The sequence below is a fragment of the Symphodus melops genome (assembly GCF_947650265.1).
Source record: "Symphodus melops genome assembly, chromosome: 19".
NCBI lineage: Eukaryota > Metazoa > Chordata > Actinopteri > Labriformes > Labridae > Symphodus > Symphodus melops.
In genome coordinates, this window is record NC_136709.1 from 19205286 (window position 1) to 19221746 (window position 16461).

At 42.1% G+C, this 16461-nt stretch overlaps 2 protein-coding genes across 7 annotated transcripts in view; one reads left to right on the forward strand and one right to left on the reverse strand.

Moving 5' to 3' along the window:
• The window catches only part of begain (brain-enriched guanylate kinase-associated), a 36911-nt gene extending 27026 nt beyond the window's left edge, over positions 1–9885 (forward strand). For both annotated transcript variants that reach the window (XM_079370311.1, XM_079370310.1), the window contains 3 exons: positions 1219–1326; positions 3414–3497; positions 6097–9885. In XM_079370311.1, the coding sequence (XP_079226437.1) occupies positions 1219–1326; positions 3414–3497; positions 6097–7635 (1731 nt within the window). In that variant the 3' untranslated portion in view covers positions 7636–9885. The remainder of the gene's footprint in view (positions 1–1218; positions 1327–3413; positions 3498–6096) is intronic.
• wdr25 (WD repeat domain 25) overlaps positions 1–16461 on the reverse strand; it is a 63663-nt gene that overhangs the window by 35302 nt on the left and 11900 nt on the right. For 3 of the 5 annotated variants that reach the window (XM_079370315.1, XM_079370316.1, XM_079370312.1), the window contains 4 exons: positions 14232–14362; positions 13183–13353; positions 12533–12673; positions 11710–11919 (listed from right to left, as the gene is read on the reverse strand). In XM_079370315.1, the coding sequence (XP_079226441.1) occupies positions 11710–11919; positions 12533–12673; positions 13183–13353; positions 14232–14362 (653 nt within the window). Of the gene's footprint in view, positions 1–10609; positions 11920–12532; positions 12674–13182; positions 13354–14231; positions 14363–16461 lie in introns of those variants that run through there. The other 2 variants (XM_079370313.1, XM_079370314.1) reach the window with 2 other exon arrangements.

The window sequence follows — 16461 nt, forward strand, 5'->3', positions numbered from 1 at the left end:
CTGTGTTCAAACCCTCCAATCATGAGAAAAGTCCATCCTCTTTTGCCTGCCGTTCTTCTCAGAAAATGTGTGCACAAACAGGCCGTTTGGAGATTTTCCCTTTATGACATCACAAAGGGCAGTAACCCCTCCCCCACGTGGGTGACACTCCCACAGCCAGGCGTTTGTTCTGCTCTTTCAGTCTGCCTCCTCACTGTAAACAATAGGGCATGAAGCAAGAAAGCCTGAGACACCCAAGCCCTTCCAGAGAGGGGGCGTGGTCAGACACAGCTTATTTACATATTTAAAGCTACAGACACAGAAACAGCCTGTTCTAAACAGGGCTGAAATAGAGGGGTTTATAGACATGATCAAATACAGGATCAGAGTGGATTTAGAAGACTTTACAGACATGCTTTGGGAGCTTTGAGACATTTTTACACTGGTTGAATTGGAAAATAATTAGGGTGTCCTTTAAGATGCTGCCCTGACTAAAGAGGGCAAATCGTTTCTTCTGAGTTGAGCCTCAATTTTAATGGGAGCATAAATGTACTCAAGTAATTCCATGGAGGTCTTTTTGTAACGTGATAACGTATCTTTTTTAACTTTTTGTTATGAGAGGGTCTATAAATAAAACCTCAAACTCTGCTCACATTTGTCATGGTTCATCCTCAAAAGAGCAAGACTGGAAAAAAGATGACGCGTAGATGTTGAGATAAAAGCTTGCAGAGACGAACCATCCAACCAGCAGACCAACATCATGAGGCTTCACTGTTCAAGAGGCTAAAAGTCATTTTGAATATATTTCACAATAAACACTAAAAATAGAAAGGGTGTTTCATTTGTCTTCTCTTTGTCTCACTCCTCTTATTTTCCTCTCGACTTTATCTCCCCCTTCTTCTATCCCTCTCTCTCTTTTATCCAGAGTAATTGATACGATATGAGCACTGGCAAGTGTAATCTTCTTTTAATTAAGACCTGCTGCTGGCACTGGCTTCACACTGATAGTGACTTACAACTCTTCCTCTAGATTTTTCTCCCCCCCTCTTCCATCATCATCATTCCTCAGTTGCTCCTCCAACTTTGGCTCCCTCATATTTCTCTTGTTATCTCAACACTCGACCCTTTTCCTCTCACCTTTTACTTCCTGCCCCTCGTCTTATCATCTCCTCTGTCTAACTGGATCATCTTTCTTTCTTTTTTTTTGTCTGCGGATTCTTTCTCTCTCTTCCACTGCAGTCCCATCACCATGAAGAGGAAAAGAGAGCCCTCAGCCGGGAAATCATCGTCCTCAACAACCACCTCATGGAGGCGAAGATCACCATTAATAAACTCAGAGAGGACAATGTGAGTGGCCTGATATTGAGACTCCCACTGAAACCTCTGGCAGCCCTCCACACATATTCTCCAAGTCACAAGACTCCACTTGGGCAATTATAGTTCACCTTCAGGCCAACAAATGAAGCAGTCTCATGTGGGGTTCATGACCACAGAGATCTAGAGTCCCGGGGCGTCTGTTTTTTCTTTAGCTGGTCAGTAATTAATCCTTGTTTGCGTCAAAACAACAGTTGGCTGAAGAAACAGAAAAGATAAGAGCTGGATATTTTTCCTGGAGAAAATACACTCCAGTCAAACATAGCCAATGTATTTCAAAGAAGTCCTGGATATTTGAGCTTTGAGGAGTCACAGCAGATAAAGGATTTAACTTTGAGCCACAGGGTGTTCCTTAGTGATTATACTGAAATCAATGGACGTCCTTATGCCAGCCAGAACTAGAAGCTAGGGCTGCGTTGTTCTGAGCTCAGGGCATGTGGTGCCTTATTTTCTTTGAAGTGATTTTCAACTGCGGGACAAGGTCAGGTAAGATCTTCTCTCCCGGGTCAATGGTAGTTTTCAGCACCTCCGAGCTATAGGGTATTTTGAGAATCCCCCTCCCACCCCCAGATCCAGCCAGGCTGATTGGAGTCAAGGTTCATTTTAAGTGAGAAGAGAATTCGTCCCATCAGAGTCAGCAGCCAGGCAGTCATTTCCTCCAGGGGGCAAGCTGAACTGACTGCCTATCACACTGGAACAAGTAAATAAATAAGCTTTCAAATATGTCACAGCCTGCTGGGGAAAACAACTACAAATATACTGCATACAATATATTCTATTTTGTATTCATCTTAAAAGGAACACCCATTCAGTCTACAGTAGGTGATAACGGGTGGATTGCAGACAGAGCATGGCGAGACAGGGAAAAAGTGGCTTTAAAAGGGCACAAAATACACAACCACTCGGCGAAGGACCAAGACGAGAATGGCCCCAAGTGCACCAAATGATCAGAGAGTAGCAAATTAAGAGGCTTCAAACTGAAGGAAAATGAACCCACATGTAGACGCAAAATGAACACGGAAATAACTGCCATGTTTACGTTTAGCAACAAGAAAGTACATTATATTCACTACTGTACTGTAGCCCTGACACGCTACCATTCATCTGCTAACAATACCAGAAGAAACACACTATGCGATGCATACAAACTAAGACATCACACCAAGGTCTCAAAGGTCTTTTCAAAGTACCCCGAAAACTACAGTAGCCCAAATGTCCCCTGGCGACGACACATGGAAGACATAGAGTGATTCAGAAAGCAGTCACTGTTAACTATGAACTGTCAAAAAGACGCCTTTGATGCGAGGGGAAGCGTTGTCAGGGCTGGGGTGTGATAGTGGCTCAGGGAGGCTACAGAGCACTGAGAGCTGACCTTTAAAAGTGGATGGATTTCAGAGAGGAGAGGAAGGAAGGGAAGCCGGCTAAACCAGCTTACCGCCCACACACGTGCATTCAAGAACACACAGAAAACAATTAAAATGTCCATCTGCTGCGGCAGTAGGCGAACATTTCATTCTGCTCTGAAATTTAAGGGGGACAAAAAAACCCCCAACAACATTCATTATAGAAGGAAAACACAAAGAAAGATTTGATAATGCTGCATAAGCTTTCCAGAGCTGGACGGTGGAGATAAGTAAATGCACAGTTTCAGACATGCACTGAAGACTTTACTGGGCAGACAGTAGATCTCTTACGTCTGAGAACATGTATGTGCACCTAATAAAATAGAACACTTTGTAATAGATACATGCTAAGCTATTCAGGTAATACATGTATAAATACCTCTCAATGATAAATGGGGAGATTTGAGAGGTTTTGTTGCTGTAGTACCACACTAACATTGCATGTACAATGTAATACTGTGTAATTATTTCCCCCGAAGCCCCCCATAATTAAAAAATAATTACCCAACAATTAGAAGGCTGACATCTAAAGTGTGACAGATTTTCTCAGAGGCGTCTGAACATCATCCCCCCCTTGGTCAAACGCTAACGGAAGCGAACAAGGTTTTATTTTATGAATAAGTAGCGTTTGAGGATATTGTTTTCTGCCTCTTACAGGACCTGTATAGGAAAGACTGCAACCTGGCAGCCCAACTGCTGCAGTGCTCCAAGTCGCACTACAGAGCACACAAGATGTCTGAGGTGAGCTCCCCAACACTGCTACTACAACTGCATCATCTATCTGTGTCACAGCGTATGTAGAGTCTGCTGACTTGGGCGTCAAAATAAGGTCAACAAGGAAAGGACTGTATGCCACTGACATTTCGTTAAACTTTAGACAAAATACCACTATGTAGATTTGTTTAGTTGAACTTTTTCCAAAAATAATTTATGAGAGAATCAAAGGACACTGAGAAAGTTTCAACTGAGGTTTGATACCATCAGGTTTAGGCTGAAATTTATCTAATTTGTGTACTTCTAGGCTAAACAAAAACATAATTTAAGTCACAGAGTGGCCATAGTGGCCTATATTACGCCTTTCTTTATATTTCTCTATATATTACGGAATTCAATTTGTCTCCCTTTTTAAATCTGACTTTAGAAAATGTGCCCAATTTTAACCGTTATATATCCCATCAAAGAAAACAAAACTTTCCAGGCATTTCAAATCCAGTTTCAATGGTTCCATATTTCTCCATCAGAACTTCTATGAGAGAAGTCTTTAGTAAGAGTTGTGCTCAGACATTTATACACGTGACTACACAGTGGTGTGAACTTGTCTTCAGTTTAGTTTGTTGGATTTCCATCATCCTCTTTCTTTGCTTCCATGGTAAGTGTTCAAATGAACTATTCTCATAATATTACTGCTGTGATAGAGAGTGGCTTCCAACATTGTGTCCATGTAACACTGAAGACCTTGGTGAGTGGTTTTCCCAATAAGAGCGACTCACAGTGCTCATGGCCTTTTCAGTCAGATTAATGAAGGTCTGCAGTCTGAAGTGCCATCTGTCTGCATCTTGGCGGTGCATAATGCATGAATGAAAACCTGGCTGCAGACGACACCTGATGCACAAAGGAAGAAAAGTTCTCCCAACTCATTCGTGATGAAGTAACAATTATTGGATAACGTTAAACCAGTGTTGAATGTTTTCTTTGATTAAATTCCACCAGAATAGGCCGACAGACTATTAATCATTAAAAAAAAATAGGTGGAAAACAATCATTTTAGTATTAATGTGCCACCCAGTTACTCCTGAAAAAAATAAAAAAACTGTTAATGGCAGTTAGCTTTCTAAATGTCAAAATCAACAGGAAAACCTGGGAATGGAAGTTGATATTATTTACTTTAGTAGTAAAATAAAGACCCCATGTAAATTAAAATCTATTACTTTTATGACTTTTAAAGAACCAGCAAAGGTAGCATTATTTATTTAATCAATGACCAATAATCCATCAGAGGAGAAAGTATTTGTGTTGTGTAAATGTAAAATATCTTTAAAAAGCTGAGTATTTAGAATAAATAGATATTGTCTAGTTGAGAACTGATATTCAAATCCAGTTGAATTATTCCCCCCTTTGACACCCTGTTATTAAATGGAGCAAGACTAGTAACACTGATGCTGTCACGTGGACTAAAACTGTTAAACTGTGTGACTCTTAATTAAGATCTGCCTGAGATAGCAGCTAATGCTGAGCTAGCTTACTTAAAGTACACACTGTATATCCCCCCCCTCACACACACACACACACACACACACACACACACACAGCCTCACCTACTTTCCATTTCTATTCCCTCTGGGAGAGGCAGCTGCTGCTAAAAATAGCCTCGACTTAAAAGATGCAGGTTATTTTGCACCGAGGCGAGCTTCTATTTCTTAACAAAGCAGAGTCAGTATTTTATCTTTTTTTTTTTTATTCCCAGCTGGAGACCTAGAGCACTGGTTTAATTTGAATCTAAGCCATTCCCTGTGGAGCTGATACGTGTTTGATGGTAGACAGAATAAAGAGACATTGAAAAAAAAGACTGAGAAAGAGAGGGAATGAAAAGTCTTTGGTCGAGAAGGCACCGGAGCAAGAGGAGGAAGATGAAAGGATTAAAAAAGGGAGGAGAAAAAAGAAAAATCAGTGTGGCATGAACAGTTCCTACTGACCCTGACCGGCTTTAATTGGCACAAAGAACCAGTCTGTAATTGACAGGAAGAGTTCTTATCAAACATGCACCAATCAAACAGATTATATGTCAGTCTGCTTGAGCATTTGAGGAAGAAAGACAAACAGAGATAATAAAGAGTACAAAAAAACAGTCTGCATAGATGTTTATGTATACAACAAATGGGATAGATTTCCTTCATAATGATTTTTTTTAATAAATTGAAGAAGGTAATATCAATAATTGAAAGGACAAAAATGTATGAAATGAAGCACAGGATCGTGTTGGTAGAAAAGGAAAGCAAACAAACAAATCTTTTGTTCAGCCGTTCTCTGACAAGTTCATTAAGTGGGAAAAGTGGTGCAGTTCCCCTAAGATACACCAAGTGGTCTTGAACGTGTGAACTTTGTAAAATGAATTACTTTAGAAACCAGAGCTATAGATTAAAGTCCTTGAGGGACACCTCTAAAACACCTTTTGTTGCAGATGCTGAAAGTTTAATTGTTGAAAAGATTCAAGTTTCTTTCTTTGAATTATTGAGGCTGTTTTAGAATACGTACATGCTGCACTTGAATTCATGTCTTTACTTCCCCAAATCATCCTTGCTTCTTTGTCTTTTTGTCCTCTGTTTGTCTTTCCCTGTCTTAGCTTCCGCTGGACTTTCAGGAACGTATCAGTTCCCACATGGAAAAACATAATCGAGGTGGTGGCGCCACTGTGGCAGTTTCCCATTCGAATTACTCTGACGCCGTGCCCACAGCCGTAATAGCCAAGGTCCTTGAAAAGCCTGAACCAGGAAGCAGTTGCCCTGTTACACGCTCACCCAGCCCACAGCGGCAGGATGGCGACTTTCTCACAGCTACAGAAAGCTCTGATCACCTGAATCGGCGGATTGCGTATAAAACTTCTGACCTGTACTGCAGTGACACGGCCCTCTACTGCCCTGAACGATGGCAAGATACAGAGCGCAGACAGAGCGTCGACCTCCACGGCCCCAACCTGCTCCATCTCCATGCCCAGAACTCCACAGACAGCAACCCAGAGGAGGACGCCTACCACTCTGGAAGCTTCTCCCACCATGAGCCTCCATCACCATTCCACCACCAGGATGAGTTTGGCACTGGTAGCCTCCCTGCCTCCAGCACTTACTCTAGCTTTAGCCTTGCATCGGATGACAAGGGAGGACTAGGTGGTGGTTGTGGACCTACTGCAAGCAGCACATTATCCTCTTCCCACCAGGGTCTGTACATGGAGTGGCGGGACGGTGGCAGTGGGGACTATGGGCGCAAAAGCACATCCTCATATGATAAAGACGGCCCAAGCTTTCCCAAGTCTCTGAGTATCCAGCACATGGTGACCTCCAGAAGCCCTCAGAAAGGCACCTCACCAGCATACACGAGGACGGCTTCTTGCTTCAGTGAACCGTACCATTCCAGCACGCCACGCTTGGCTTCCTCTCGCAGCATGGGATCCACGACTGGACTCGGCCAGACTCGAGGTGGAGCTCTTGATAGTCCATCTGACGTCCAGGTCCCTGAGGATGACCTAAGCAGCCGCTGGAGACAGCTCAGTGTGGAAGATATCAACACATTCTCTTACCATAACATCGCAGGCCGGGCTTCTCCGTACAGTTTTTCTGAGCGCCAGTTTGCATTAGGCCCCTCCAATAAGGTCAAAGGAAACCTCTACAGCAGCTTCCAAGAAGGAGATGACGTCTTCCAAAGTCGTGTGCTGGACCAGTGTTTTGATTTGGGAGCCCCTTCGCCCAGCCGCAGTACGAAGCCAATGGAGCATCGTAAGCAAGAGAAAACATCCATGCTGTATAGGTCCAAGGAGGACAGTCAGGACTCCGAGTGCAGTCTGCAGTTCCTCTCAGGGAGCTCAAAAGCACAGGAGAGCAGTGGGGGAGCAACCGCGTTGAGCAGTGCCAAGAAGGACTACGTGAATCTGAGTGCGGACAGTTCGCCTGAGTCCCTACTCCAAAGCTCCCTCGAAGCATCAAGCCTTCAACACTATCCCAGCCCCAGACCGAGTGTCCGGCCTCGCCCCAGCTCCAGCTCGGCTATTAGCATCGGCCCTGCACTCCCAAAGAAGACGTCTCCAAGATACCAAAAATTTGGCAGCACAGGACTGACAAGAAAGGACAGTTTGACCAAGGCTCAGCTGTACGGCACACTGCTTAACTGAGTGGCAAGAGCCAGTTTTCCATTTTATGCATGGTGACTATGATTCCTAACTTACTGTACTGTATTGTACTGTTTGTCTCAAACGTTTCCTGCAGCAAACAAATGCTTGGTGTAATGGGGTATTAGGATGTTGTTGTTTTATGTATCTTTTTGCCAAGGCACGTTTAATGCAGTCTGCATCACTTTTTATATTGTATGTCATGCATAGGTGTTGCTACCTGAAACCAGCTACGTTTTTGTTCCGATAATAACAACCATGTAGAGCCACCAGAATAAAACCACAGCACAGACCAGAAGACATAAACTTAATGTGCATTTTTTTTTAGTAAAGTACTGTTAGTAAAACCAGCAAAAGACCATTAACTTCTGCGCTAATATATACAGTATAGATAATGGAATAAAGCGTGTGTAATGGGGTGACTTAATTACACATGTTTTCTTTTTTTTTTTTTTGGGGGGGGTTATCCATTATGTAGAGTGGACCCTGCTGACTGTACGCTGTTAAAAAGATTTAGTTATCCTCTGCTTTCTCTTAAAATGCATGCTTTATAATGCATATAACTAGGATGTAAAAAAACACATTTGCAGCTCAACTGTTTTCACAGGGGGACGTCTGTAAAAAGCACTGACTACTAAACGTGTTTCATTCATTGGCTAAATAAGAGATATGCCTACTTGAAAAAAGTGTACTGTATTTAAATTCCATGTATTGTATAAAGCAAGGCACAAAATTGTGTTTGGAGTTCCCTCCTGATGTTAGATTTCAAAGCAGTTAATTGGAAACTTAGAAGTATCTGATCTTGTTTGTTGGAATATTGGGCCCTAAAATGAATGTATACATTATAAAATAAATGCTTTATATTGCCACTAAGAAAACTGAACTCTTTCTGTAGATATGATTAAAGTGCAAAATTGATTTTTTTCTTATTTTTGTATTAACTCGAGATGATTTAATCTCAGCCAGTACTGCACAGTAGTTACCTTCCAAGCAGGACTCTTGTGAAATTGCCTTAACAACTGTGTAAATACTTTATGTATGTCTTCACTATTGTTACTATAAATGTACACTACTGTTACAGCAAATGTTCTTCCTGTCAGACATGACATGCACATCTTATTGGCAAAGGATTAGGTTTGTTGTTACACTGGGGATATATTTAAGTGAAGGTCTGCATTGAGAATGGCTGTAGTAAAAAACAATGATGCTTAATCCGTGTCTGAAAATCGAGCAAGCACCGCCAGAGCTCTCCCCTGATACAAACTCTAGTTTCACAGACCAAAAGACAAAAAGTGCTGGGTGTTCCACTTTTTCTGGAGAGATTAATTGGAATATTCTCCAGGCAAGCTGGGCAGTTCTGCAATGTTTGCACGAAAAGGTTCTGGAAAAGTGGTGGAAAGAAACAACCCATCAAAAGCAAACATGTGCATTCAGTGTCTTGTTTTTATACCAGCATGCTCAATTAGAGAAACACTGTGAAAATAGTCCAAGCCTGTGTTTATATACGTACATAGAAAGTGGTGAAGACATTCTGCCTGTTGGTAACGAAGCGAAGATTAATGATGACATTTCCCCCCCACATCTGTGCATCCTTCGGCCTGCTAGATATTTAAGAGTTTTGTTTTTACTCCTCCGTGGCTATAGATCTGAAAGGAATGGCAACCGGGATCAGCTTATTAATAAGAACTCAGCTCTTCCCTGCAGAGGACGTGATTGGATTTGTTTTCTGGAAGGCAATGCTTCTACCTACCTCTCCCATTCCTGCAGATCTGTTGACTGGTTTAAAGGTTGTTTTAAAGACTATAAAAAGGATCACCACTTTTATGACATATGACTCATGTTTATGACTGCACCACATTAACCATAAAGTCTTCAATCATATTCTTATGTGCTACACCGAATAAGCGTCATAAGAGATGAAAAAGTTTGCACCCAATCTACGTAATGTACAGGGATTAAGAGGATATATAGTATTTTTTAAGAGGACATAATGTTTGAAAAAGGATAAAGACACGTACACTGATGTTGTTACACTTTGACTTTTTTAATACAGTTTGAGTTGGTGTTATATTTATTGAATGTTTTGACCCCGAATGAAGAGGCTGAAGTGGTTCTGTCCTGTCCTACCTCCAGCTCTGTCCAGGAACAACAGGCCAGCTGTCTAAATGTCAACATGTGTGTCTGTCTGATGCATGGTTATATATTTTTGTTGTATGTTTATTTACTTAATAAAGATGGGTGTTTGGAAATGCATCATAGACCTCGATGGAACTTATTTTTCAAAGTTTATTTGCGGGGCTGTAATCCTTTTGATACAGAGGATCACAGCTGGCCGCTCATCAGTCAACCATCCGTAAAACTCCTAGTCTGCTTTTATTTGGCACCGGTGACAATATGAGACGGGCTTTTCATTATCTTCAAACAAAACTTGGGCAAAGCAAAAATGGGTAAGGCTATCAAATTGTAAATGTGCCTGAAAAAATATTGAACCGTGTGCAAAAACGAGGATATCATTAAACAAGTGTAATACGTAATTAATTTGCTCTTGCTTTGTACTTCACTATGCACACCTGCATACGAGCTATTTCAGTACTGAAATAATATTAATAATAATATTACATTTTATTTTAATTTAATTGAGATCTGCCTTCAAAATAAATCAAAACATGGCTAGTAAAAGACAGCATTAGCAAGAATTAGTTTAGCTTTGATTTATTTATATATTTTTTATGAGTGACTCATGATGAATTAAACTGAAACACTTTCATAGCTTACCTGTTTAACGTCTGTGAAAAAGTTACATCCAGGTTTTCTGCAAATGTAGATCTTACATTTTTATCTATCGACCATGGAGCGTCTATTAACGGCCTGCGCTTTTACTTACGGTACTTTAGTTTCTAAAATGAGCATGTGCCTACATTTGAGACGGGCCAAAACTTGTGTACGGCATAGCTGGAAAAGACTACAACACTGTATGTTTAGATCACAAAGAAATGATTTTAATGTGGACAAAAAATTAAGATATCAAAAAATGAATAAAAAAAATATTCCCTGATTTTCTCTTCTTTGTAAGACCAACTGCTGCATCTGTCAGAACATGCATCAACACCAAGCTGGTCAAGAGACTGGCCCTACAATTCTGATGGGCTTTTATTTAAAGTTTTACAGTGTTTGTGTTTTTGAAGCTGTAATGTTTCATCCTCTGAAATTTAAAAGACATAAAGGATCTCTCCAAAAATACCTATATGTGTCATCTAAGACAATATCAGTGTCAATTTAACTATTATAAACGACAGTATAAATAACCAAAAGGGCAGAAAAAGGCATGAAGCCTTTGGCACATCACTCAGCAGCAAACAGCAAAGTGTACTTTAGGACCGAATGCAGAATAAAGATCAGAGACGTGTGTGCACTTCACCTCTGTTGTTGACTGGCAGGCTTTTGAAAGGACCTGACAATGTTTTGACAGATGTCTGCTTTTCTCTTGTGGTTTCTCTGTGATGCTCTAAGCTGCCAGTGTGAAAAAGGGAAAATGTCATAAAGAGCCAGTGAGAACAAAAAGGCGCAGAGGAAAGTGTTGTGTTTGTGTAACGTGAAATGTAAAATACCAATCATTAGAAAACATCCAAAGTGATTTTTTTCTTTTTTTTTTGTTTTGACAAGAAAATCAACAACATAATTATGATGATTTAACCTGCTGGTTTGCGACTAGAAGCCTGGTTTCCAAAGCATGAGGTAGCTTGTAACTTTCCTTGATTTGAGGATGTGAAAACAAAGGGACCGATATGGATTAACATGAAAGATGTACACATGAGGGAGCGTTGTTGTCATGCCAGTGTGAGTAACAGCAACACAGGATATAAAGCATAAAAAAGAGGTTTTTAGCTGGCTTCCAAACGTTCTTTTCTCCAACTTCTCGTCCTATTCCAAAAGATTCTGGGAGATTGTGTGTGTGAGACGGATGTGTACATGAGTTTCCAGTTAAATTAAGGGTTCATCTCTTCTTGGATGGCGTGCTTCATCTTCTAATATTTGAGTCTATATTTGCCTGTCTATTCAGAGTCTTCAGTGCCAGACCTTGATCTCTCCAGCCCAGTCACAGGTGGCCGCAGTCGCCGGCAGGACGGGATGCTGGGACACGCAGAGGCAGGGCTGGCTGTGGGCAGCCAGAGTGTGCAACATGCGAGCGTTGTGATAGTCATAGAAGTGAGCAGAGCCGGTGGAGCTTCCAGAGGCGAGGATGGATCCATCCAGAGAAAACTCACACTGCACGGCGTATCCCTCCACCTACAAAATAAGAGTATGATGTGTTCGTCAGAATGCATTAACCTTTCAGCAAAAGCTGGTTTAATGCACGCATGATAAAATGTCTGCATAATGACTGGATCGGGATCCAGCTGATTACAGACTCAGGCAGCTTAACGTCAAAGAAAAAGGTGCATTCACTGACTCAATCATCACAAGAGAAGCACAAAGTGTGGTGTTTCTTATTCTGTATTGTCTTCAGTCAACAAACCAGTGAAGCAGTTGAACATGATTCCAGTAATAATGGGCGGCCATATTGTTCTCTTTGCCTCCCTCGGTGTATTGTATCACACTCAGTGTGTTTGTTTAGGAAGGGGTGGCTGCCTGGAGAGGACACACTGCAGGCTATGGATCTGCTGTGCACATCCACTGGGTGTAGTAAAGGATTATTCGACTGCCTTTGCACAGATGTGAACACATGTGAGATGTTGCCAAAGCTGTTTGTGTGTGAACATTCAGTATTGATGAGGCATGTGTAACAACCCCCCGCCCCCTACCCCCCCCCCCCCCCCCCCCCCCCCCACACACACACACACACACACACACACACACACACACACAACCACCAAATCCCAAGGCTGCAGCCGTCACTGACCTTATGTCCTTCGTAGCGCCGCCTCTTGTTCATTCTGTACGGCTGCTGTGAGGAGAACACGGCCATGTAGTCCCCGTTAGTCTGGGCAACAAAAGATTCCTCCAGTGGGTGGAGAGCGAGGCTTGGGCATGTGAACCGCTCCTGGTGGCCAAAAGAGAGGAAGGGAAAACAACTCAGTGGGGAAATTAATTCATTACTTGACCTTTTCTTTCGGTTACTAATACACGATCTGCACCTCAACTCCACCGTTCACTTTTTAAAGTCTTATGGCCACAGGGACATTTCTAATGTTAGCATTATAATAATACAAAATTAGCTGTTCAGCAGTTTTTCATTTTTGCCTTCACCCTAATAGTATGAAGACCCTTTAAGTAATGCACAACAACAACAACAGCTCAATTTACTGTCTAAGTGATGAGAATGTACTCAAAGGTAGCTTCAAACATCCAGCACCAGCTCAACGTTTTCAAACACTATGTAACTGTCAGAATACTCCAGGTTCACATTCTCCTCATTACCGGCCTGTTTCACATCAGGGGGTTGATGCGTCTTCACATAAAAATGACTTTCACCATTAAAATTCAAACAGCTTGTAAGGTTTTAAGCTGTTAGTTTCTTTGACTCAGGAGCACACGCGGGATTTGCCGTACATGGTAGATCTGGTTGGAGACCCTGGCTGTGGTCTGGTAGTCCCAGGCGATGAGGGTGCGGTCTGCAGAGTCTCTGCTCACACAGTCAGAGCTGGTTATGAAGTCCACACCACCTCTGAGAAACAGGATGTCCAAGGTCTGCTGGATCCCTGCTTTGTACACGTTTACAACCTGGAAGCACAAACACGCAAAACCAATGTATAAACCTGCGTCAGGCTCTTCTGAATTTTATGGTAAATTACCTGACTGTCAGTCAGACGACAGAGGAGGAAGCATCACTTAAAAATATCAATTGTTTATATAAATACACAACATTAAACAACATCAAAACACAGCACTTTTCTAGTAGTGTCTAAGTAAAGGCAGGTTGAAACAGATTGTTGACTTTTACTGTCTCTGACCTGGGAAAAATGAAGCTTCAGTGTTTCGCCAGCTCTGCATCAGTCTTGAAACATTTCTGCATTCTAGCCGCTCTCGGATTTTTAAAAAGCATCTCCAGTGTTTTTAATTTGACATTTTTAAAAATTGATTTATTCAAGTTTGAGCACGTTTCTGCTTATTAGAAACCTGCAGAGGCTTTTAAGGTCGGCTGTCTGCACCAGGTTGCTTGTCCACTTCCATTGCTGCAAACCCTGTTGGTTTGACATTTGCCTGGCAAACACAGTGGCAAGGGCCGAGGGGCAAAACGGCTGTGGGGGGTTGCCTACCATTTGCTCTCGCTCTGAATTTGAAAATAATAGAGTAATCATCTCTAGCATCCAGATTAACTGAATGAGTCTGTATGGAAATACCTACGATTAGAGGGTTAATGTTGTGCCTGTGGGTCTTGGCCTACTTTATCTAGTGGGGTAATTTCACCCAGGAGCTAGTAGCATTCAGCCCAAGGCGTGGACTGACAGGAAGCCAGGAGCTTCAGCATTAAAAACTGGATGAGGAGCATGTGTTTAACGCCGACGTGCCTTTAGGTTTATAAAAAGGTGAAACGGTAGGTGGTGAACCAGAGTTAATAAAAACGATAAATCTACTCTAAGGAGGTTAATAAGTTTGACCTTGCGGCTGCGGGAGTCCCAGGCTTTGACCACAGAACTGTAACCTCCGCACAGGAACACCTCCGGATTGCTGGGATGCAGGACCACGCACATCACCTTGAACTGGTTGTCAAGCTTTACCACCTGCTGTCCTACAGAGGGAGAGAGAGAGAGAGAGAGAGAGAGAGAGAGAGGGAGGGAGAGAGAGAGAGAGAGAGAGAGAGAGAGAGAGAGAGAGAGAGAGAAATGATACAGAACACTGTTTTTACTCCTTACATATTTTTTTTTCAACAAATCTCCAAAAGTAAAGTCACATGTAAAGTATGTGGGATATTTGTAAGTAGGGCAGAATCTATTCTGATAACCAGGAAAGACGACAAAGGAAATGGGAAAGTAATTGTGTGAGGATTTGATGTTTTCTTTTTCCATTTAGCAAAGAACACCGACTGTCCTTGGGGGGTTTTCACTTGTGAGACAGACAAAGACTTTTAAGGAATTTGGGCTTGTTTGAAAAAACGTGTTCCTTTACAGTCTTCTAACATTTTGCAGAACAAAAGGATTTCTTGATTAAAGGAGAAGTTGATCTACATATCAGTCAACAATAATTCTAATTTACAGTTTGAAGCTGTGGAGTGCACAGGGGTTTGAGACCAACATTACAACTATTAAAGGAGCAGTATGTTACTCTGACACCTAGTGTTTAAAATGGGTACTGCAGTCCAAATTCAAACAATAAAACAGAGCTGTCTCTCCCGCCCTCCCCCTCCCCTCTAGGATGATCACACAGGTTGTGACCATGTGGTGGACGCTGAAGCTTCAGTGTTTAGCCAGCTCTATTTTCAAACCGTGAAAGTCAAATTCAAAGATTTTGACAAGAAAACAAAAGGTGTATGATGCATGAATAATGAGATCTATTTTTCCAGGATCAATTGTTTACCCACAATAATCTTACTAGGTGGGTAGATATAGAAAAAACAAAGTACTTTATCTGTAATCTTTTGTATCTAAAACCAGATCTCAAACTTTGAAAGGAAACCCTTTCATGTAGGGTAAAAGCACGGCTTGAATTCTTCATGTGGAGTGTACAGTGAGGCTTCTGGGCTGCTCGTGTAGGTGGCTGCAGTGTTTTGATCAGAGGAGGATGCTGCACACTCAGCTCTAAGGAACTCATTTCCAGCTCAACTCTGACCCCTGGCTGGTATCTTCCCTCTTCATGGGTTTCAACTTTTTCTCTGAGTCTCCAGTGCTGGCCGAGAATTCCCCTTATTGTTGTTTATCTTTGGCTGAGGAAAAAACGGCTACACACATAAGAACAAAACAATACAGCACTCATAAGTCTGTAAGTGCTGCAAGTACATTGTGTATATACTGTATGTATGTGTGTGTGTGTGTGTGTGTGTGTGTGTGTACTATTTCTCTTCCAATGTTCTCTGTGATGCAAATTCAGCTGAAACTATTTTTTCTGTTTTTTTGATACATGAGTTTGAGGCTGGACGGGGGTGCAGTGGTTACTGCTGTTGCCTCACAGCAGGAGGTTCCTGGTTCGAATCCCTGTCAGACAAGAGCCTCTTTGTGTTAAGTTTGCATGTTCTCCCTGTGCATGCTTGGGGTTTCTCCGGGTACTCGGGCATCCTCTCACGGTCCAAAGACATGCTCGTTAGGTGAGTGTGGCTGGTCGTCTCTACATGTCAGCTCTGTGATTGACTGGCGAACAGTCCAGGGTGTAACCCCGCCTCTCACCCAATGACAGCTGGGATTGGCTCCAGCACCCTGCGACCCTGAGCAGATAAAGCAGTATAGATAATGGATGGATGGACGTGCGTTTTGAGAAGTCCTGTGCTTTAAACATAATTGCATTGTGCGGTTGCCTTTGTGCTAATAAAACAAGCTCTCTGACCGCAGTTACAGTAAATCTTGCTCTAAGTTGCTTTCAAGGACAGAGTTCCCAGATCTGTGTGCTGTCTTCGAGTCATGAAGGACTGATGTTAAGTAAAAGGACCAGAAGCTTTCTGTGATCATCTGTGGGTCTCCATCACTTTGAAGAAAGCTTTCTCATCAACGAATGAGCTGCAGGTCTATTACCTATTGTCCTGATAGTGCTGATCAGAAAATCTGTTCGGTTGCACAGCGTCTGTGTGTCTGGGATATTTCTAAATCGTGCTTGATTCCCAGACATGCTCCATATGAGTCTCCCAAAACAATGGAGACACTCAAGACAAGGGATAATATAAACTTTGAGGGGCATTGTGAT